At 48.3% G+C, this 24417-nt stretch overlaps 1 protein-coding gene across 4 annotated transcripts in view; it reads left to right on the forward strand.

Annotated features, from left to right (window-relative positions):
• C1_1H14orf93 (chromosome 1_1 C14orf93 homolog) overlaps positions 1-24417 on the forward strand; it is a 726790-nt gene that overhangs the window by 246250 nt on the left and 456123 nt on the right. For all 4 annotated transcript variants that reach the window (XR_014980887.1, XM_085650686.1, XM_085650692.1 and 1 more), the window contains exons 3-4: positions 8097-8459; positions 10586-10647. Coding sequence is in view for 3 of the 4 variants with exons in the window: in XM_085650686.1 (XP_085506812.1) it covers positions 8097-8459; positions 10586-10647 (425 nt within the window). In the remaining variant the exon portion in view is untranslated. The remainder of the gene's footprint in view (positions 1-8096; positions 8460-10585; positions 10648-24417) is intronic.

Genomic DNA, 24417 nt, shown 5'->3' on the forward strand with positions numbered 1-24417 from the left:
ACAATGTAGGCCTGAGGGACAAGCCTTGAGGAACGTCGCAGATTCTGTTTTTATTATCCGAGGTGAAATGTTGTAGGCAGAATCTCTGGGTTCTTCCGGTGAGGACGGAGGCGTTCCATTTGAGGGTGTCTCCTTGGATACCAATGTGATGAAGCATCTTGATAAGGGGGTGGTGGAATACGGTGTTGAATGCTGTTGAGGAGGATTAGATTCCCCTTTTCTCCCCTGTCAAGAAGGGTTCTGATGTTTTCAGTCGCGGCAATCAAGGCAGTTTTGGTGCTGTGGTTCGTGTGAAATCCAGATTGGGAGGAGTTCAGAAGATTGTTGTTCTCCAGGTAATCTGCGAGTTGGTGGTTGATGGTCTTCTTGAGGACTTGGGCGGGAAAGGGATGCAGAGAGATGGGGCGGTAGATCTTGAGTTTTCTTGGGTTCTGCAGTCGGTTTCTTGAGACTTATGCGTGTTTCCATTCTTTGGAGAAGGTGTCCATGATGATGGATGCGTTGAAGATGATGGTGAATTTGTTGCTGATCATCTTGCTCCTGAGGTTGAAAATGTGGTGGCGACTGGGGTCTGTGGGTGCGCCTGAAGGAATGGTGTTCTTGATGGCTGTCGTGTGTTGGGTGGTGAGCTGGTCCCTTGTGGTGAGCAGGTGATCAGGGTTTGCCTCAGTTGGTGCAGGGAGCTTGAGAATGTCATAAAAGAAGACCGCCAGAGAGTCGTAAAGTTTCTGGGAAGGGGTGATAATGTTTTCGGGGACTGCTGAGTTTAATAACTCACAGACGATGTTGAAGAGTTTTTTGCTGTGGTTGGCACTGTCTTCAATGTGGTCAGCTAGGGCAATCCTTTTTGTCTTTATCAGGAGTTGGTGGTATTGGTTGAAGGAAGTCTTGAGGGTGGCTCAGTCTGTGGTGCACTATTTCCTTTCTAGTCACTTGTAGTTGCGTTTGGTGGTTCTCAAGTCTGTGGTGTATCAGCTGGCCTGTCTGGTGAATCGCTTGATTTTGGTGGGCTTGATGGGGTTGACTCTGTCGGTGCAATCTGTGATCTAGGCAGAGAAGTTCTTGGCAGCCTGCTCTAGGTTTGTTGCGGTGTAAGGGTGGGCGATGTTGAGGGCATTATTCCACTGGTTCTCTGATACTTTGTTCCAGCTGCATTGTGAGGTGCTGGGAGGCTTGGTAGACGTGCTGGGGGATCCAAAGATGGTGAACTGGATGATGGCTTGGTCAGTCCAAGTGAGCTCGGTGACATGGCTGTACCTGACTCTGTCACTGGCCATGAAGATAGGGTTGAGCGTGTGTCCTGCGCTGTGCGTGGGGTCTGTGACTAGTTAGCTGAGGTTGATGTTTTTCATGCTTTCGAGGAGGTTGACGGTGTTTTTTGTTGTTAAGGTGGTCAAGGTGAAAAATGAGGTCTCCAAGGAAGATGTAGTGTTTGGAGTCACTGGCGAGCGAGGTAATGAATTTGGGGATAGTGTGGCAGAAACTGGGGTGTGGTCCTTGCGGCCTGTAGGCAAGGGTTCCTCTGATGGTGTTTTTGCCGTTGGTTTGGAGATGGAAATTGAGGTGTTCCATGATCGGGGTGGTGTTGTCTGCGGCAGTAGTGCAGTGGATGGTATCTGTGAATGACGTCAATTCCACATCCGTGTTTGTTGATGCGGTCTCGGTGTGCTATCTTGTAGCCGGATGACGTCGGGTGCGGATACGGGATTGAGCTATGTTTCAGTGAGGAAGAGGATGTTGGGATTAGGTAGGTGATCGTGTCCCACATTTTGGTAGCGTGCTTGCAGAGTGATCATGTGTTGAGCAAGAGGCAGGGGAGTTGTTCTGTTGTCGATGTGGTGGTGGTAGTTGAGCATGCTGGTGTTTCGTGTTGCATGAGAAGAAACAGTGCAGGCAGGAAAAAGGTCCTACCGTTGATCGTGGCAAGGTACGGCAGCAGTTGTTGTTGTTGCAGAGTCCAGGATTCGGAGATTGGTGGCACTGTATCTTCGAGGGGTAACAGCCATTACAACGCGGTTTTTACCATGCGTTGCCATTACATCGCATGTGTTACAATGCATGCGATGTTACAATGCGTGGTAAAAACCACCCATACCATTACATCGCATGCGCTTTTACAACGCATACGATGTAATGTGTAATGGCGGCGGCTATCCAAGTCGTTGTGAGGAAACTGAGGCTGTTTCCTCACAACGACGTGCACCAAGCAGGAAGGAGGAAGCAGGAACCGAGAGCAGAGACGGCGATGCTGGAGAGGAGAGAGGTAAGGGGGTTTGCGCTTGGGGTTGGGGTTGCTTTTGTAGGGTTTAGGGTAGTGTAAAGGTAGTGTTGTAATGTTTGTGTTGTGTGGTTTTTTTTTATAACGTTTTAGTGTGTATTTTTGTAGTGTAGTTTAGTTTTGTAGTGTTTGTTTAGTGTAGTGTATTAGGGTTTAGGGTAGTTTAGAAGTGTTTATGTAGTATAGTAGTTTAGGGTAGTGTTGTAGTGTTTGAGTAGTGTAGTATTTTAGGGGTTAGGGTAGTGTAGTGTTTAATGGTTTAGGGAAGTGTAGTAGTGTTTGTGTAGTGATTTAGGGTTTAGGGTAGTGTTGTAGAGTTTGTATAGTGTAGTGTTTTAGGGATTAGGGTAGTGTTGTATTGTTTGTGTAGTGTAGTGTTTTAGGGGTTAGTGTAGTGTTTTAGGGTTTAGGGTAGTGTTGTAGTGTTTGTGTAGTGTAGTGTTTTAGGGTTTAGGGTAGTGTTGTAGTGTTTGTGTAGTGTAGTGTTTTAGGGTTTAGGGTTGTGTAATATTTTAGGGTTTAGGGTATTGTAGTAGTGTTTGTGTAGTGTAGTGTTTTAGGGTAGTGTTGTAGTGGTTTAGGGTACTGTTGTAGAGTTTGTGTAGTGTAGTGTTTTAGGGTAGTGTTTGAGTAGTGTAGTGCATTAGGGTTTAGGGTAGTGTGTAGTGTAGTGTTTTAGTCTAGTGTCGTGGGGTCGTGCAGGGTAGTGTAGTATTATTGTAGGGAGAGGACTGGGGGGCGGGGGAGGGTTGGGTAGGGTAGTCACTTACCTTGCAAACTTTCACCACGAGTATACCTTATACGTTGTAATGGCATGTGTGGTAAAGGTATAGTCGAGGTAAAAATTTGCGGTCATGGCATGTCGTTGTCATTGACATCGCGTAGTAATACCCGCGTTGTAATGGCATGCGTGGTATTAGTATGCGATGTAATGACATCCATCCATCTTCGAGTGGTAGGAGAGCCAGAGGTCCTAGCCTGGGCACTGTTCAAACGCGAACCGGTGCAGACTGGCTTGCGATTGACACGCCAGCAGCGTGGCCGCTTTGCGACCCCCCATTAAGTAGGTGGTGGGAGGAGGGAGGAACAACTATTCATGGAAAAAAGTTGGTGAAATATAACCTAAGTGATCAGGATCTTGACTACCGCTGGACTAAGAGAAGCAAGAACTTAGGTGCATATTGTAGCTAATCACAAGGAGAAAGGTACATTCAAATTAGGTATGAATAGGTAGTGCTTGGACTCTTTTCCCATTCACTCCTCATTTACACATCCGACTGTCTCAGCAAAGCTAAGACACAGTTATGCAGGTACATTGGATGACACAACAAATCCAAAGCATTGAGATATCAAGTTTCAAGGGACAGTTACACTCCGTCATGTGACAAAGAGCTCAGTACCCTAAACGATCTGTTGCAAAGGTGCGTGGGACACTTAAAATAAAACGCACCATTTGTAATCATAGGCCCACAGAGTAACTGGTTGGAGCACGGCCTGACACTGCATATCTGCCATGACCATGAAAGGAGTGACACCACAGAGGAAAGTATTCATCATTCAGTGTATATTGTTCTGCCTCAACATCAAGTTCTCCTTTTGAAAGAAAGCAGCTTTGTGTTTTGAAGTTGATAGGAGCCATGCTCAGATCAGGATTTAGCAACTGAGGAGCCACAGGGCTCCACTTACTGTCATGAGGCTCTGTCTCTGGAACAGAAGGGCTTGAGTTCCTCAAAAAGTACTACGCTGTATGACATTTCGGTGGATAAAAATAATGTAGGCATCGCTGGTTCTGTGACTTACTATATTGTGTTGTCCCTTTCTGCATGCATGGGTTGGGTTCCTAACCCACCCTTCCCCAAATGTTGAGAAGTGAGATCTGGCAGATGCAAGAGGCTGCGGCTCTCCACTTCTTAGCAAAGCATTAGGTTGCCAGGACATAGGTGGAACTGGATTGAGCTGCTGGGTTCTTCTGTCCCAGCGCACAGTTCCACCAACGGTGCACCTACGCAGTGCCTCTGCCTTTCTCTTCTGCTGACTGCGGTTTGAGGCCCTGTGCCTGGTCCTCCGTCTGCTCCGCTTTTTCCAGCCGCTTGCCTGCCTTCATTTGTTCTGATCTACTTTCTCCTTTTTTCTTTACCTCATTTCTCTTTAATTTCTCTTTACTTTATATTCTCCTTTACTTAATCTTTATCTAATTTTTCCTCCTCTTCTTTCCCCGCTTTCTGCCTCCCTCTACCGTTTTTCCCGCCACCGCTGCCCCCGCAGCCCCTCCCGCTCCTGCATGTTCCCACTCCCGCCTCCCAGCTGGCCTGCCCTCCCGACCCCTACTTAATGGCAGCCGCACAGTGGGCACGCCACTGGCACACTGAAGGCAAGCCTGTCTGCGTCCATCCGCGACCCGACCACGACCAGCGACAGTAACCCTGGTCCTCCAAACCGCCAATGAAACAGATCCTCGGTTCTCTCGCACTAAACGTCGGCAAGAAGTACAGCTGCAAGCTCTCTTCACCTATCGACTCCCACGGACCCTTCACCTGCCAACACTGCCGCCACTCCACTTTCGCCGAGACCCAGGACCCACCTCCAACCTCCATCTATAACTCCATTGCACCCAAAACCCTGCAATGCACCCTCTCACGTTCCGCTTCCTCCACAGACACGCCGTGGAAATCTAGGACCTCCTCGACACCACCACCCCTGATGCTGCCTTCCTTACCGAAACCTGGACGAACGCTGCCTCAAGCCTGACATTGCAATCAGCATCCCTGAAGGCTACAAGATCACCTGGAAGGACCACCCCAACCGCCCTGGGGGAGGCTTTGCCATCGCTCACAAGTCCAACTTCCGTCTGAGCACCTACACTGACGGGCCCAAAGACCTGATGGAACACCTCCACTTCAAGATACAGACCAGCCCGACCACCACCCTCAGAGTCACCCTCATCTACAGACCCCCCTCGCAAACCACATCTACCGACTACACCTTGCTGTGAGACCTCAATTTCCACTTCAACAACCACCAACACCCCAACTCCACTCCCTCCTGGACAACCTCAACAACATCGGACTCATACAGATTGTACCAGAAGCTATGCACTCAGCAGGACACACCCTCGACCCCATCTTCACAGCAGGAAACTCCATCACCTTCAGCCACACCTTCGAACTCCCAGGGACAGACCACCACTGCGTCCATTTCACCTTCAAAACAAACATCTCCCACAGACGCCCACACTAGCTCCAACGCAGGATTTGGTACAAGATCTCCGACGATCAGATCGCCACCTCCCTCAGCAGCTTCACTTCCTCCGCCACAGACGACGACCCTACCACTGCCGCCGTACCCTACACAACTGGATCACCGATTACACCAACACCATCGCCCCCTCAAGAAAACTTTCTACCACCACACGCCAAGAGAGCCAGCGGGTTCTCCACCAAACTCTGAGAATCTAGATGAACCTGCAGACGCCTCGAAAAGCTATGGAGAAAGTCCAAAACCCTAGCAGATCTCAACAACTTCAAAGCAGTCACCACCGCCCACCACAAACTCCTTAGATACTCAAGGAAGAAAGCACTCCAGGACAACATCTCCACCCATGCACACAACAGCAACGAACTTTTCGACATCATCAAGGAGTTAGCCCACCCCAACAGTGAGACTACCGACATCCCACGCCTTCTTCCATCACAAAATCAAGACCATCTATGACAACTTCGACGACAACAACCTTCATGAGGAACCCACTCTCACCACCCCCTACACCACGCAGCCGACAATGGATAGCTAGACTGCCCTCAGCATCGAAGACACCCTAAAGACTATGAAAGACCATACACTCCGGGACCCCACAGATCCCTGCCCCCACCCCATCTACCACAGAGCCGCAGACATCATCGTCCCGAGCTTCAACTAATCATCAACCACTCCTTCGAGACCGCCTCCTTCCCCGATGACTGGAAACATGCCAAGATCAACCCTCTCCTGAAAAAACCCTTGGCGGATCCCACCAACCTCAAGAACTTCAGATCGATCTCCTTACTCCCGTATCCGGCAAAGTCATGGAAAAAGCCCTCAACAGTCAATTTGCCTCCTTCATAGAAGAAAACGACATCCTCGACTCCTCCCAATCAGGCTTTAGGAAGAATTACAGCACCGATACCTCCCTTCTCGCTGCGACTGACGACATCCGCTCTCTCCTCGACAGAGGAAAGACTGGCCCTCATCCTCCTGAACCTCTCCGCGGCCTTCAACACAGTCTCACACCGCACCCTAGCCCGAAGCCTCCACGCCGCAGAAATCCTTAAAAAGGCCCTCGACTGCATCCGCTCATTCCTCTCTGGCAGAACGCAGTGAGTCAGACTCCTTCCTTTCCACTCGGAACCTACACCTACCACCTGCGGAGTCCCCCAAGGATCCTCCATCAGCCCCACCTTTTTAACGTCTACATGGCCCCGCGCGCATCCATCGTCAGATCTCACGGACTCAACATCGTATTGTACGCAGATGACACCCAACTCATCCTCTCCCTATCCAACGAACCCAACATCTCCAAACACAACTTTCAAGAAGGAATGGAAGCAGTCGCCAGATGCCAGATGCCTACAACTCAACATGGACAAAACCAAAGTACTCATCCTGGGCTCACACCCTGCCGCCTGGAACGACACCTGGTGGCCCTCCCACCCACGGGGACCCTCCCTCCCCCACAAACCATCCACGCAACCTCGGAATCATCCTGGACTCTGAACTCAATATGGACCGTCAGATCAAGTCTGTCACCTCTTCCTGCCACCACACCCTCTGCCTACTCCGAAAGACTTTCAACTGGATTCCCCTCGAACACAGGAAAACCATCACCCACACCCTCATCAGCAGCAGACTGGATTACAGCAACGCACTCTATACCGGGATCAACAAGAACCTCCCTCGCAAACTCCAGAACATCCTGAACGTCACCTCCAGACTAGTACTCAATCTACTGCGCCACTGCCACATCAGCCAACACCTTCGGACACTACTTGCTTCCTGTCGAGAAGAGAATTACCTTCAAACTTCTCACCCACGTTCACAAAGCCCTCCACAACACTGGACCCGCCTACATGAACCATCGCTTCTCGTTTCACGCACTCCAAATATCCCTCCGTTCACCCCAGCTCTCTCTCGCGACTGTACCACGCATCCAGAAGACCAGAACAGGAGGACGCTCCTTCTACCACCTCGCAGCCAAGGCATGGAACACCCTCCCTCTCCACTTCCGACAGACACCAACACTCTCCAAGTTCTTGAAAGATCTCAAGACCTGGCTCTTCGACGAATCGCCGTGAACATCGAGTGGCTGCACCCTCCCCCACCCCCCAGCACCTTGAGACACCTTCAGGTGAGTAGCTGCGCTTCATAAACCCATCATTGAGCTGCTGGCAGAGGTGCAGGAGAAAGTAGCTGTCAGGGTGAATGTGACTTCTGTCAAAAGGTATGTATTCCATGAGACCCCTGAGATCAAATGTTTATACCGGGGTTTGTACCAGTGTCATTATGACTGTCTCCTTCGGAAGGTGTCTTATATTATCCTGAAGTTTAGTATGGCTCTCTCCTGAGGACTTCCAATGGTATATTTCACTAATTCTTGATGTAGCTGTCACTTTTAAGGTTTCAATGTAATTCTTGTTTTCAGGCCGTGCTACATCATCTTAAAGATCATTCATTTGCGTCCCCTTCAGAGGCTGATTGTGTTATGCATTCTGTACTCATGGTAGAAGCTTTGTCCGTCTCCACTTTCCTGTTTGCCAACCTCCTCTTGGTTCTTTTCCATCTGTAGACCCTTGAGGAGTTTATTGGCATTGATGGCTCTTTCCAGAGGATGCCAGCACCGCCATTCAACAGACAGCTGTCGCCGGGCATTCAAGCCGCTATTCACCGGGTAGCGACGGAAACAGGTCTAGGAGCTGAACCAGCCTTGAAGGCACCTACGTCACAGCAACAGCACTACCTGCAGTGGGAGGACTCCCTGAGCCCAAGTGGCATGGTGATTGATAGCTCGGGAGAGGCGGGGGCCAGCTGTAGTGAAAGGCGCTCCTCATGCTCCCCCCAACCGCCTCCAATGATCTACCTCGGTCCTCACTTCAAGGCACGAAGCTGCGGGCAGAAAAACTCCAGGAGGAAACGGGACCTGGTGCTCTCAGTGAGTATGGAGAACGGAGAGCAGGGGATTTGCAACTGTGCTTTACTTACACATGTCACAGAAAGGGTGAGAGGGTGTTTTAGGCCTTAACTAAACTAATACAAGTGCATGAGGTTAGCAGCACAAGTTGCACAGGCAGATAGTGTGATTTGGAGCACGCCGACATGTGTTGCTTAAAATAACAGAAGGTAGGTAGAAAAGAGGAGAAATCATTCCCTGCAAATATCAAAGTAAAAATAGTCAGAGACACTAGAGAGAAAGCTTCATGGGGAGCTGAAGGTAACAGAACGCAAGCTGGCTCAGTTGGTGCACTTAGGGTGAACTGGAGAGCCATACAGGGTACAGTTACACTAGTCATACAGGAATGTGCTGTTAGAGGGGACTTTCTGCAGAGCTTTGTGCACAACAGTACCACTAGGCAGCAGACGTCCTCCTAGGTAACACTGAGCACGCACACAACACAGCTTATATATGCCATATCACAAAGCTCACAACCGTGCCATCTATATATCAGAACCTCCAATAGATGGCAAAAAACATACTCCAGTCTGTGACAGACTCCTTGAGAAATGGGCATGAAAGTCACCGAACCTTGCAGCGCTACAGACACCGTGGGTAGGAGGCAGCTCCCTGCAGAGTTTAAGTCAAAGAGAGGCTGGTGGTAAAAGGTACCGCTTACTTTAACATGTTATGAAATCATGTGCGATCAAAGGAGCATTCGACACGGTTGTATGACGGAACGAGTTCCTGAATCCCACATGCCTAAACCACGCGGTCTGAATAACGACTGCGTCTTAACCACACATTGCTTTTCCACGCATGCCTTTACCATGAATTTCCATGGTAAAGGCATGCATGATTAAGGGGTATGCTTGGGTAAGGTCATCACCCCCCCACCGCCCTAGGGTACAAACTCCCTCCCCCACCCCCACCTGCCCTGAGGTGCAACCCCCATGCTGTGTCCTCCCCCTGCCCTAATTCCTAAGAGCCTGTCCCTTAACCCTGTCCTTTAACCTGACCCTGGCCAGCCCTAAACACTGCCCCCCCTCCCTTAAGCCCTAAACGCTACCCAGATTACCCATTCCCCTCCCCTTCCTCTCCCCTGAGGTCTTATTCCCTAACCCCTAAAAAAACTACGCCAACACTCCCCCAGCCCTGAAAACTACCCCTGATCCCCAGCCCTGAAAACTTGCCCCAGCCCTGAAAACTACCAAAACTACCTCCAACCCCCCAGCCCTCAAAACGACCTCCAAATCCCCTGCCCTGAAGACTAGCCCCGATTTCCCACAGCCCAGAAAACTAACCCTACCCACCCCCAGCCCAGAAACTACACCTGACCCACCTCCATCCCAGAAAACTACCTCAACCCCCCTGGGCCACAAAACTGCTCCCTCGAGCTATCCCCGAGCCTACAAAAAGTACCCTAACCCCGAGCCCCACTTAAAACAAACCCCACCCACCCCCAGCCCACAAAACAACCCTGACACCCCCAGCCCACAAGACAATCCCCCACCCGCAGCCCAAAAGACAACCCCTGAACCCCCAGCCCACAAGACAACTCTGACCCTCCCATCCCACTAAACACCCCCAGCCCCACTTACCTCCCCACGATCTCATCCTGCCTCCATCCATCTGAGAGCCCTACCGCGCATTGCCTTAACCACGCACAAATGTGGTTAAGGCATATGCGTAGTTAAGGCATGCGTAGTAGGGCTTGCGAAGACGGAACACTCGTGGTTAGACAGCGGTGTTCCAACTGTTCCTCCTCCACACACTCCCATGCAGAGCGAACAGCAACACAAATCACACAGGCTTCAAGGAGGAGACTGAACTCCTCAGCTTTTATAGTACAAACGTTATAGAGGCACACAAGGTGGAAGTTACCCACAGAGACTATCATAACATAATCATACAGACACAAGATGAGTGTTAGTAGTTGCCCTCATAGTTTGCTCTTCGTTGTATTAATAGGAACTGATGCAGGATGAGGATGCAAGTACATGGTGGGGTTAGTGGGTAACTGCAGTAGGAGATTACATTTCAACCTGAGCCCTGTTAATGTCTGTACTGTTGTCCTTTACTCTTCTGATAAGCTTTTCAATTCCCTTTTTTATTTCATTGATTAGAAACTGGTGCATAATGTTCACAACCACATTTCCAACAATACAAGATTCAACGGCTCTGAGAGGTAAGCTGTGGGACGTGGTATTCCCTTCTTGTCTTCCGTTTACTGGGTTCATCCATAGTCTAACTACCTGTCATTCTTAATCCTCCTCTGCCCCTCTTCCTCTGCACTTTTTTCACATTATGGTCTCCTACACTCTAGATAGGGAGTAGATAGGGTTTGCGGTTTGCCTGAAAAGGAAAGGTATTCATTGAAAGAAAAAGGGGACAAGAGGCGCTTGATTGTGGTCCATAAGGGGCAATCGTCTTTAGGATCCCGTAAACCACAGCGAAGCTTGACGGAGAAGGAACGCTTTTTGGTATGCTGGAAAGTCAGGAAAATTAACTCCGCCCTCAGATTTGGGGCGAATTAATCTGTGTATAGACATTCGAGGTTTCTTATTGTTCCAGAGGAATGAGGAAAGAATAGAATTAATTTTCCTGAAGAATTTTTGCGGGATAGGAACTGGGATATTAGAAATAGTGTATATGATTATGGGTGATAACATCATATCTAGGCGGCCCCACCATGATAAATAAAGGGGATGCCATTTGGTAGTTAGATCCGAAATCTTTTGCGTACATTTATTCATGCATAATGAAACTGTATCTGAAATTGAGGACGCGACATGTAAACCCAAATATTTAATGTGATTAGGACTCCCAAGTAAAATTGGAATCAAGAAAATCAGGTTTAAACGTGAACTCTGTTAAAGGTAGAATCTCACCTTTATCATTGTTCAAATTGTACCCCGAAATGTCAGAGTAAGCCTTTACTTCCGCTAAGAAGGTAGGGATTGAGTCAGTTGGATGGGACATAAAGAGCAGGATATCATCTGCATATGCTGCAAGTTTAATATGAGAGTGAAGCGTCTGGAAGCCATGCAAGTTGGGATTCTGGCGTAATTTTAATAAAAATGGTTCCAGGGCTAGGTTAAAAAGGAAAGGGGGCATCCTTGACGAACCCCTCTTCCTAAATCAAAAAAAGGGGATATCAACCCGTTGGCACAAACCGCTGCTTTAGGTTTAGAATAAAGGAGAGAAATTAGGGATATAAAATTGGGGCCAAAGCCAAACCATTGGAGAGCATAGAAAAGGTATGCCCATTCAACCGGATGACGCCCTTAAACCAGACTTTGTCCTTAAATTCCCAGAGGGCATCTTCCCTTCATTTCTTAAGGTGGCCAATCTCTCTCTGTCTATGGCTACTGTGATACTCCTCCTAAAGAAATCATCTCTTGACCCCATCAAATCCAAAAATTATCCCCTTTTCTCCCTGGTCCCTTACCTAGGTAAAGTTGTGGAAAAGCATGTTAATAAACTCCTAACGGAGTTCCTAGAAAGTAATCACATTCTGGATACATCCCAAAACAGTTTCAGGTCGAACCACAGTTCTGAATCGGCCTTACTGAGAGTTACAGAATCCCTTTGAAGAGTAGTTGATGAGGGCGGTTCTGCAGTCTTCATTCTTTTGGACCGGAGTGCTTCTTTTGGCACAGTGTCCCATAAGGTGCTCCTTCAGCACCTCTGCGATATAGGTGTCGGCGGCAAGGCTCAATCCTAGTTTGCCTCTTTACTGAACAACTGCTCTTTTCAGGTTCTCTCTCCTCCCGTCTCTTCCTCGTTGAGATCATTGGAACACAGTGGCCCACAGGGCTCTTTGCTGAGCCCTACCCCTTTCAAACCTATCATCGTTGTTTTTTCAACCCCACATTTGATAGGTGATTATCCATCCCTCATCCTGTCACAACTTGATTATTGCAACAGCTTGTATCTGGGTAGTAAAAAATCAATTCTGAAGAGGCTGCAATCGGTCCAGAATTCAGCGGCCCGGCTACTATTGGACCTTCCTAAGTTCTGCTCCTCATCGGGACTCCTTCTGAAGCTACCGCCTATAAGATTATGCATTTCTCAAGAGTCCCCATCCTCTCAGATCTTAGGCTGCCCTAACTTCCTACCAGAGCTCTTCGCTGTACAGAAGAAGATATATTTTTTTATTTCTTTATTGGTATTTGAAAATAAACACAGTGCTCCAACATCAGCAATTAGGGGGGGCAGGGGAGAATATGGAAATGGGTGCACAGTACAAGGCGATCATAAGTACAGTGATACATAACACATCAGCCCAATCGTGGAAGACCTCACACTTAGCCATTACAACTTTGTATTTCTCTGAAGTGGTACTCGCCAGAGTATGACCAACATTCAATTGAGCGCACATCTCCAAGGGTCCTTGCACACTGTTAACAGGCATCAGGATTGGGGCATGCTGGGCCTTGACTGTGCTGGAGGTGGGCATTTTCAGGGCCTGGGGAGGAGATCTCCGTAATTGGGGTCCCCTATGTCTGGCGGGGTGTGTGAATCTCTTTGTCATAAAAAAACTAGTAGGGGTTCCCAAATATCCATGGGACAGTTTTTGCGGTTCCATTAATTCCCAATAATTGGACATTTTTTCCTGGCAGTAGGTCGCATTGGGCAACTAAGCCTCTGCGGTGGGGACAGGCCGTCTTCCCCAGTGCATGGCCAATCAGTATTTGGCCAGGAGTGGGAGCATGGTGGTCAATCGACGCCGCCCGTGGGACACATGCTTCACATAGCCCAGTAGGCCAACTAGGGGTGTCTGTGATAAGGAGTGACCAGTGATGGTGCGTATGGCCGAAAATAAATTGACCCAGAAGTCCGCCACCCGGGGACACTCCCATGCAAGGTGTAAAAAGGAAGCCTGAGGCACATACTTCTTAAACTTAATCTGGCTGACTTGAACAAGTATTTGCAACAGAACAAATGATTCCCACCTAAACTGGGGACGGGAGAGGGCTACCAGTATCGTTCCTAACCTAAGCTGATGATTTAACCCTCTTGGGTCAAACACCCATAGGACTTCAACATATTCTGGATGCATTGGGAACCTAAACTTGGAATGAATGTCAGCAAGACCAAAGTGATGGTCTTTGGAAAGAGTAGGGCCAACCGTTCTAGATTCATTGCCCTAAAGTTAGAACAGATTTAGGAGAAAATGTTACTCCTACCTTGAGCTAAAGGGTGCATCTGGATATTTTGATCAGAGCTATACGAACTTGTATGACCTGCAAGAGATTCCACTCTACCCGGGCTGAGGGTTTTTATCAGCAAGATAGTTACCAGCCTGTTGTATTGCTCTCCAGTCTTTATGCTCGGTCTGCAGCAAAGACAGAGTTACAGGGATTTGCAGACATTTCACCGTGTGGCAAACACCGATTCACTCTCGACGCCAAGGTTTGCTTCACAGTGATTGCTGCTTTTAAAAACAAATGATGGGGATGCCCCACTATACACCCGCTCCCCTTTCCAAAGCATTTCCCCACCTAAAACCACTTTTAAATTAGGTTCTGCAGTACAGGCCGTCATAAGGAATAGCGCTGCGCAAACTATGGGGCAGATTTACAAGGAAGTGCCGCAGCAACACAAGCTCTTTGGCTGTGCCACGCTGCGGCACGTCCAAAGCACAGGGATGCAACATATTTACAATAATATGTTGCATTCCTGTGCCGGCGCACAAACTACAGCCATGCGCTGGCACAGGCACTCTTGCACCATGGTGCAAGGATGCCTGTGTCGTGGGGAGATTTTTTTTGTGCAGGAAGGGGCACCTTCCTGCTCAAAAACAATCACTACAGGCATTTTCCTCTTTTAATGCGTGCTGTAGAATGCAGCACGCTTTGAAAGAGGAAAAAACTAGGAGAAATTAAAAAATTTCTCCTCGTTGCATCTCGCTACGCCACCCCTAAGGTGGCGTAGCATTCAGACGCATTTCCAGATTTACGATTCCTCATAATTCTGGAAATGTGTCTTGTTCCATGGGTGTTGCGTGGGAACACCCACAGCAACACCCATGGAACGCCCCTTTCACGCAAAGTGCTGCGTGTTAAGGGGCCGTATTAACAAGGACAGGAAAAGCCACGCAGGGTGGCTTTTCCTATCCTTGTAAATATGGAGCAGTAACATGCGCCACCAGTACGTCACAAAAAGTGATGCACTGGTGGCGCAGGGGGGTGTAAATCTGCCCCTATGTACCTACTTGATTTGCGGACTTTTCACCATGTGACAAATACTGAATCACTCTCGACTTTTACTGGAATGCAAAGTGCCCAGCAATCAGACTCTCACCACAACATGGGATATTGCTATCACGGGGTGTGGCTTGGCCAGCAATGGCGACAGACGCGCTCATGTAGAGCCCCATCGTGGGCTCCCGCTATCAGACTCATGTATCTGTTCCTGATATCCAGGAGGGGTCGCTGACCACCGCAGAAGTCCCGGGAGCAGGCCCGTGCCCCGGAGATCGCGGCGGGGAGCTGGGGCTGCAGGGACCTGAGGTGCGCCTCCCCAACACCAGAGCCGCGTGGACAGAGTTTGAGGCCCCGGGCGCCGCTGGCCACGCAATGCCGGGGATCGGCTCCGACCTCCCTGGGCGCTGATCGGTGGCGCAGCTACGCGCTTCAGTATTCGGCCGCCTGTGATCCAGTGGTGGTGCCTGCCGCCTGCTCATCCTGCCAATCATCACATCCCCGGGGGGATGTGGCGGCCGTTAAGCGGCTCTCCTCGTCGACACAGTGCTCTCTCTCTGCAGTGGGCGAACGGACGCGTGACTGGAGGTTTTGGCGCACTGCTGCTCACGGTCCTCCCCGCCATCCCTCTCTGACCCCGGCGACTGCGTTGTCCTTGTCGGATGCAGATGCCGCTGCCTGCGGAGGCTGGCGACGCGGAGGACGTCGCACACAGAGGGTGAGACCTGTAATGGGGGTGCGGAGGAGCGGCTTAATCCAGTGGCATTGGTCTGACCAACGCATAAGCCACTCTGCATGGAAACTGGGACCCCCCCAGCCCTGGAAGCAGCAAGCCCATGATTACACTGTGCTCTGGAACTGACCTGCCCTGCACTGCTGGAAGCTTTGTGTCTGGGACTGTGTGTAAAATAAGAGGCACCGCGCGCTGCGGAAGTCGGAGATCATTGCTCCGAAGTCGCTGGGGTCATCCAGTTGGAGAGTGTCACTCCCTATGTGAGCGCATCTTGGTGACGTTGGCAGATACAGTACTCCTTCCCGTGATACCTTCACGAAAACAATCATACTGACCAGCCCTACGCTAACACGCACTACACCGCGTTCACGTCTTCCCTGCTCGCCAGAGACTAGCGGTGCCCTCATGTCGCGAGGGAGGCGCGCAAAGACAGGCATCGGAGGTATCGCGGCCCCACCTCCGCAGACCCGGGCCCAGGCTGACAAGATGGCGGGCTCAGATGCAATGGATCCGATGTCGCACAAATTGGATGCAGTGTTAGCGGCAGTTGAAAAACTTGGTGAAACCATGAACCAGATCCGTGCATCCCTCGAAGATAAAATTTACAAAGTGGCAGTTGACCTCACCCTGCTTCATGCAGATCACCGCAAATTGGCAGACCGCACTGCCTCCACTGAGGGGGTCGTTGCCGACGTCTCTCCACAGCAGAGAAGCAGATTCAGAGCCTCCTTGACCTGGCCAGCTTCTTGGAGGAAAGCGCCGAAGACGCAGAAGGCCGCGCCCGACGCAACAATCTACGCGTGGTAGGCCTACCGGAGGGAACAGAGGGGAGGGATGTGGTGGCATACACGAAACAATGGATTCGATCTTTGCTACCTGAGAACACCCTCTCTCCGTATTTTGTTGTGGAGCGGGCACACAGAGCACCTGCCAGGCCCCCCCCACCGGGCTCCTACCCCCGTCCACTTTTGATTCGCTTACTGAATTACAGGGACAGAGACGCAGTACTTCAAGGCACAAGAAAACTACAGGAGGTCCAAGTAGATAACCAAAAAATCATGTTCTTTCCAGACTATACGATGCAAGTCCAGAGGCAGCACTATTCGTTTATGGCAGTGAAGCGGCGACTCAGGCAATGCGATCTCAAGTATTTATTGTTATTTCCGGCGAAACTCAGGGTGATTGCGAATGGGAAAACTCACTTTTTTACCACCTCAGTAGGGGCAGAAGAATGGCTGGACACTTACAATTCCTCAGGGGGCGGTACCTCTGCCGCGAGCAGGAGAGAGTTGGCATCTGATGCCTCTCTGCGACGTCACCGCAGGGTGCTCAGAAAGTCCCTGGCCCCCAGCTATCGATCCTTCGGCCCAGCCCCGGAATTGATCCTGAATGGCCAACAACAAGCCCTATAGGCAGTGGTGGGCATCAGAGGGACGCCAGATGAAGAGGCTAATTCAACTTCCGATAGACACGGACCACCAAGTGACGATGATCTCTCAGACAGTTTTTCTGCTTCCCAAGCCTCCGGTGATCTGCCCCGGATCACCCCGCAGACTTCCAACTAGATAGTTTGAGACTCTGATGCTTTTATGTTCTGCCTTTAAATTAAAACCCTCGCAACCCAGGAAAGGACTGTTCTCCAATGCCACACAAGTATCAGGACTCCTATCTTTGTTTGTTGCATTGTATTCCCTGATAGGAGCTGTTAGGCTCTTATTATTGCGTCGCTGTTGTAGTAATGGGTGGGTTGCCGGGGACTGATCGCTTGGCTAGCTTCGGGACACCTAGGCGGGTCGCCGAATGGCACCTGCTCCCAGGGGAACATTAATCATGATGCAGATGTAACATCCCAGAAAATATGGGTTAGGCCGAGGCAATCGAGGTATCCAGAGGAGACATATCCCACACTATTCCTATTTAGTATATTGCTGTGCATATTGGTCCCCCCCGGACGTTGATTGTATGCTGCTTTTGTTATTTGTTTGGGCTGTTGCCTGTTGCACACTCGTCCCTCTGGTATTTATTATTATATATGGTTTAAATGTTTGTTTTGCCATCCATCACATCCCGAGATATGCAGACCACTCACCTCAGCCATGCAGCAGCGATAACTCCACATATATCTGTGCAAATCCACTATTGGCTTTCCACGCCCTCTGGCCTGATGGAACATTGTGCGTTTCTCTCTCTCACTCTATATGGCCTCAATACGGATAGGAACGTGGAATGTGCGGGCCTGCATGACCCGTCGCGCCGATACCACATCTATTCATATCGGAAGCGCCACCATATACACATAGCACTACTCCAGGAGACACACATACCTTAAACCGGAGGTTTGGCTTGATGGCAGGGGATTGGAAGACACGGCGACCCTGCATCAGCCCTCGACCCAATCACAAATCTACCACCTCTTTCACCCCATTGATAGACCCCCGCGACCATCTCAGTTCCACCTGGCATTGGCATACAAATGCTATAGGCGGAGCTTATTTCTCACCCCGGCAACACTCCCATACGCCCCAATACTTCCACTCCTAGGGACACCCAGAGGGAGGTCTGGCACTTCCGATGAAGCTCTTAGTCATTGGCATGCAGCAGGAGTAGATACCCTGGGTGACCTGTTCTCAGATGGCACACTACTTACCTTTGCTGCTCTAGCAGGAGAAAGTGGGCTGCCGGCAGGACAATTTCTATTGCACACCTCCTTGATCAGAACCCTGTCAGCCTCTTGGGGAGACATGACGACCAAGCCGTCTACGCACCTACTAATTCAATACTTATATGTCATGGGGGCGGGCTCCCACATAGTGCACTGGCTAGTGACACATACATTGAAACCAATGCTGAGTCTCCACATTCGCTGGGAAGAAGACAGGGGTACACCCTGGATGGAGAAGGAGTGGAATGCTATTTTGGCCAGTTCAACATATATTCCGAGATGCTCCAAATTTAAACTGATTCAAACATACATTGTACAACGGGCATATCTCTCACCAGATAACATAAATAGATACTTCACCATCACTACATCAGCATATCCTCGCTGCCAGCAACTAAATGTGGACCTACTCCATATGTTGTGGAGTTGCGCCTCTATGCACAACTATTGGCAAACAGTAGCCACGTCACTTGCGTGCTGCACTGAAAACCCACTACCACACACGTGGGAAGTCAATATCTTAGGGCTCTACGCCAGGTCCAAAAAGAATAAAGTCACATCTTGGTTCTGGGATCTGGGGTTAATAGTAGCAAAATGCTTAATAACGAAAAGATGGAAACACAGTGCACCTCCGGAAACGGTCAGCTGGGAGAGATCGCTCGTGATCTGGGCACAGGCGGAGAGCACCTCATTACATAGAGAGGAAACAGCTGGACTCCCTAAATACCCCATTGCACAATGCTGGGATAACATCTTCATCACCTTCAAGAATGGGCTAGATGTAAATGGCACAGATACCCACCAATACCTAACCTAATCTTAGTTGCTCCCATACTTGGAGTCCTTATTGTACTCACGGACACTGCCACGGTTTTCTGTAACGGATCACCTATCACCCTCCTAACCACTCGACACACACGACCAAGGTTTTGATGTTAGTGGTGTTGAATGCTTTCTGAAGTCACATGTCATTTTGGTGAGCTGCTGCAGAGTCTGGGTCGAGATGAACTTGTGTAGACCTAGAAATGTCATGTATATTCTTTTAGTTGTAATGTAATGGCAATCTTTTTTGTTTCTTTTTTTATTTATTGTTAACTTGAAGGTTTGATTATTATAAGTGTCTTATTGGTTCATCCTGTTATTTCATCTACATATCTTCTTGTAATACGATTGGTTACGATACAAGCCCCTGTATTTCAAGTAGCTGATTGAACCTACACACCTATACTGGACATCTGATGTAATAAGATGTACTGATCGTATAAAGGGCGCAACTGTTTGTTAATCAGATATTACATAAGACCCCAGACGGTAGCTGAAAGTAGCATACAGTGTTTTATGATTGCGAGCTGTCTGCATATACGACGCAATGGTTATCACATATTGTTTTTGGATTATCCAGAACTCAATATTACTTAAATAACTACTTTCATGCTGCAATTCTGTATAGGTGGATGTGCTATTTTTACAAATGTCAAGCTGTAATATCATTCAAAAAAGGAAAAATACCACTAAAGATATTTAAACAAAAAATGGGATCTTGCTATCACCCACACCATGCTTATACACACTCGGCCAGTCAGTGCAAGGTTCTAGGCCAACAAAAATCTAAATAAGAGTTGCAAATGTAGTCGGGTTACTCGGGGCAAGGTTACATGCTTGTTTACCATGCAGGGGACATTCCTGTCCTAACATGCACCAGTGAATGGAAGCGCGGAAGCCTGCTGCCAGGAATGGGGAGATAAGAAAGGCAAAAGAGAGAGAACAAGCATTGGCATGCAAAACGGCTGTGCAGCCGCGAAAGTGAAAGTTATTACGATCAAACATCAAAGTCAAGCGGCACGCGCGCACATGCACTGTAGCTCTAGGCTGGCCTGGTAGCACATTTTGGAGCCCTCTCAATAAGTCTCGCCAGACCAGCGCATGCGCTGGGTCAGGCGAGACCTAAAAACGAGCAGGCAGAGACAAAGGATTGAGGAATACGTTGTGACGGGGAAGAAACAGGGAAGGGAGTTCAACTGGGGCCAGCATATGAAGAAAGAGGGGCTATCGCTTCCCGTGTCTAACTAGAGAAAGTCCAGAAGGTAAAATGGTGATTCTGAGGTTTTGTATGGAACATTATTATGCATCATGTGAGCTCCACAAAGCATTTCATTTAGTGATGCTCAACAAATAAAAAAAAGCAGAAATGTGCAAAGTCGTATGATTTTGAAGACAATTCACTGCTTTAGGCGTGATGCAGAGAAGGTAGTCAGGGTCCGTCACGTTCATTTATAGTTGAAGACATCTTCCACTGGCACTAACATACTAAGCTATGTAGAATGATACATGTCCAACCATACATTTCTCTCCATATTGAAGGGAATAGAAGCCACTTCGGATTGATTGGCTTTAACTTGGATCTAATATGGTTTCGGATCCTATGAGCTTTATTAAAGACACAACGGTATATGATTCTTTTTCAATCTCCATGTGATACAGAAAAAGTTAATGTGTTCTTGATTTCATGAGGAGAATTGCGTAATCAAGCATTGAGTATGAACCTATTTTAAAAGATAGCTTGTGAGCCCAAGGAATCCTTTCTGCCGCATGCTCCAACGCTTTTATGACAGTTTCCAATTATGGATTAAATAAGGCGCGCACATTGCCTTAACATCTTGGTAGGCCCTGCAGCTCTGAAATGTGACCACAACAAAGCTTCCTGTTATGAAAACCTCTTGTACTATAATGGTCTCCTAAACGGGCCAGTTACCACAGTGCCTATGCTAAAGTATGCAAACGTCAGGAGACAAGCATCGGTTTCTTTGGATGGATTTATTGGCTGTAATTATAATGAAGTGAATACAGTGCATTAAAGTTGAGACAAATCTTCTTAATTTCTTCTTCCTTGGTTTGTTCTCTTGCGGAGTTCTTTAAATTGGCGAGATCTTGAAACGTTAGTTGGTCTTCTCCCTGAAAGGAAAACATAGTGTTTATTGTAAATAAAACAAGGTTACTCATTCCCTTCCATCTTGTTCACCCTTTTTCTAATATAGATTAGTACCCTTTGTGATCCCTTTTCTCTTATATTAATCTGAAACAAGGAATAGATTCTCATCACAACTGTCCCATCACTCTGATCACCAGAAAAGCTGAGTGTAAATCAGATGTAAACAACCAGGGGTGAGTCAAAATATTGGCACACTGTAATCCACTGTGATTCCAATACTTGCCTAGGAGCACAGCTCGGCCTCCCTCCCTATGTAGCTGTTTCCCCTCAAAGTGCTCCATTCACTGCTTCCGGGTTCTATTGAAGAGCCCACCAGAAGGACAACCTTCCTGTGTACCTCTTCAAACTTTCATTGCTTATCCTCGAGGCAGGCCCATGCCCGTGATACTTTGGTGATGAGGTTTCCCCGTCTCAGGCTCTTTGTGCAGTATTAGCGCTCATTGTTCCCATAAGAGAGCACGTGCCTTCTTTTACTCTGCAGCTCCCTTCCCTATAAGCTGATAGTTTCATACTTTCTTACTTTCACTGAGAATTGTAAGTGTCCTCATCACTCTCAGATCACCTTGAGCTACTTAGCCGTGAGGCTGATATCGCTCCAAACTATTTGCATGTGATCGCAGGATACCTCGTTGCAGAAAGGTGGGAGGCTCTTCGCTGTGTCACGGTCCGCCAACTACAAAACAATGGATGCTTCTCCAGTCATGCCTCTACCCAGCTGCGTTTTGTCACTGAATTAGCTTCTCATTCTGTCTTGAATCTGTTCTTGGTGGAGACCCTCCTGTTTGGACTCGGAATCCGAGACCCACCTCTCAAGGGAATTTACCCTTACATTGATGCCCTTGTATTTTTAGGTCTCGCCTAGCGACGCAGCGCATGCGCTGCACGTCTTGGCGAGATCTATTGTTGTAGATTTTGCGTCAGAAGGGGGACAGGAGATGTGCACTTCCCGGACAGCAGATGTGCACGAGCACGGTGTCTCTTCTCTGGGATCTCAGCTTTCGCGCGCTCGATCTCAGCTTTCACTTTCCCACGCTCAATGCCCCCGCTGCACTCGTGACACAGAGTGCTGCGTTTGTAACCAAGGACGCTCTCAGGGTTGTATCTCTTTCCTTGTTTTTTTTTATTTCAAATCAGTTTTATTTTATAAACAAATGAATTCATAATACAGTACAATGACAGTAAGTACATTAAAATGTCCACATGAGAAATAATTCTAATGACTGCTAAAAATCTGAAGGAGGGAGTCTGTACTTGTGAGCCGTGACATGATTGCAGGAAATCTCAGAGGTGCACGCGCCCGGACAGGTGATGTGCACGTGTACGGCTTGCAGGCTCGGCTGAGGAAACAGGGCAAATGTGTACTAACAAGAGCTGTCTGGCAGAGCAGACTACTCGTCTTGAAAACGAGACACTCCTACATGTAACGGTGAATTTAGGCTACCAGCATATCTTTTTTGAACATATTATTATAATTCATAGGGGGAATAAGACCCTAACATAACATAAACATAATAAATGGTTTAAAAAAAAAACTCAAATCAAAGTTGTCCTTTAAGAAATATATGTATTGATTTTCACATAAAGCAAACAAATGTAACAGATCCCTCATCATGGACACCTGGAAACATGACAGAAGCGTCTACACCTACAGACAAAATTGTTAAATAACATACCATGCATATAGAGATCTGTAGTGAGGGGGGTGGGGAAATCGATCACATCACCACGTACACCCCAAGAAAACACAATTGAGATTCCCACCCCTGGGCACTTGTGCCTTTTGCTCGGCACACTGTGGATGTGCAGAGCAGGTGGGCTGTGCGACAGTTCTGACCATCAAAGTTCTAGAGAGCAGTCAGTCTTGTGGGTACAGCAAATCATATTCACGTGCTTGCCAGATAGTCAGTCTGTCATCTTTTCAGCATATTGTGATCTGTACTAAGTTACTCGTCCAGAGCCCCCACTTCCATGTCCTGAGTCCAGTCATCTTCTTTGGGAGAATCCGAACCCATCCAGTTTATTGCCATTTTTCTCTTGGAAAGAGCAGTGTAATAGACTCCCTCTACAATGATGGAATCTGGAGAAATAGCCTGATGGAATGCATCTCTTCGACGTCCAATGTTTTTATTCATACATACGAAGTGCGCAGAAACGAGGTAGATGCAGTTGAGGCCCTGCAAGCACGCCTTTGAAGACAGCATGACCTGACTGTTCGCCACATGCTCACACAGTAACCTGGGAATAGCGGAGGTAATCTAGTACTCAGAAGACTAAGGATGGGAAGTTCAGGAAGATATCCTTGTGGCATTAGTACATTTAGGACACTTATTGATCTTATTTGGGTCCATTGTATGTGGGTGCTGAGAGTGAAACACCCAAGCTATCCTACGTGCGCTGGGACCTTTCACTTGCTAGATATACACATTAGACTGCAACAGACGCTAAACTTCCTGAACTATCTCTCTTGGACGGAAGTGCATAATCTTCACGTGTCCGTTTCTGTGGATGTTTTCAACTCACTGACAACCTCGGATTGGGAAGCAGGGTAGTCGGGCATGGAGCGTTGGGGAAATTGTGGGCCTTTTTTGTGCGTGTGGTAGCCGATGTTTGTGCAGGTTTGCACTTTGCTCCTTCACCGAATGTCCGGCTGGTGGACTCAGGATGATAAGGCTGGTCTAGATGCTTTGCACTAAAGGGAACGGGCTGGTTGTTGATTGGGGTCAAGGGTTCATGGGTCCTCCTGAGGGGAAAATGATCTGCTCGTGGTCTCTGTCTTTGCCTTTCACCTACCCACAAGGTGGACACACTGAGCACAGGTGGGGGTTATGATCTCCTGCATAATTTGCAGATTTTAAAGAAAATAAATGATATCTAGCTCAAACAGATCAAAAGTTGCTAAAAACGCTGGAATATGTGCTCCAGCTCAGTGGCAGACCTTTTGTCGCACAACATTATTTAGTAACTGAAAGGTGTGCCAGGGCAAATAAGAATATTCTTAATCTAGTAGGAATAAAAATACTTTTATTGAATCCAGAATTTGTTTTGAAGGAGACTCTGAGACTCTAAGAGTCTTTCAGGAAAAAGGGAAAAAAAGGTTTGTGGCACATATTATTCGATTCTAATAGGCTGCGTGGGTCACAGATGAAAATAGTTAATCGAGTCATCTGCTCCCCATTTCTTATTTGAATTTGTTTGAAGTCCTCGTGTCCACTTCTAGTGGCTACCGGGCCCACAGCTGCTCCTACCACCGCTGGGGCTGGTGGAGTTCTGTTTCCAAGACAACGTCCGAATCTGCCTATGCATCCCTTGGGAGGCAGGGACTTCCGAGTAACCCTCAGCAAACATTACATGCAAGCAAAAACAAG

Source organism: Triturus cristatus, chromosome 1_1 (assembly GCF_964204655.1).
Source record: "Triturus cristatus chromosome 1_1, aTriCri1.1, whole genome shotgun sequence".
In the NCBI taxonomy this organism is placed as follows: Eukaryota; Metazoa; Chordata; class Amphibia; order Caudata; family Salamandridae; genus Triturus; species Triturus cristatus.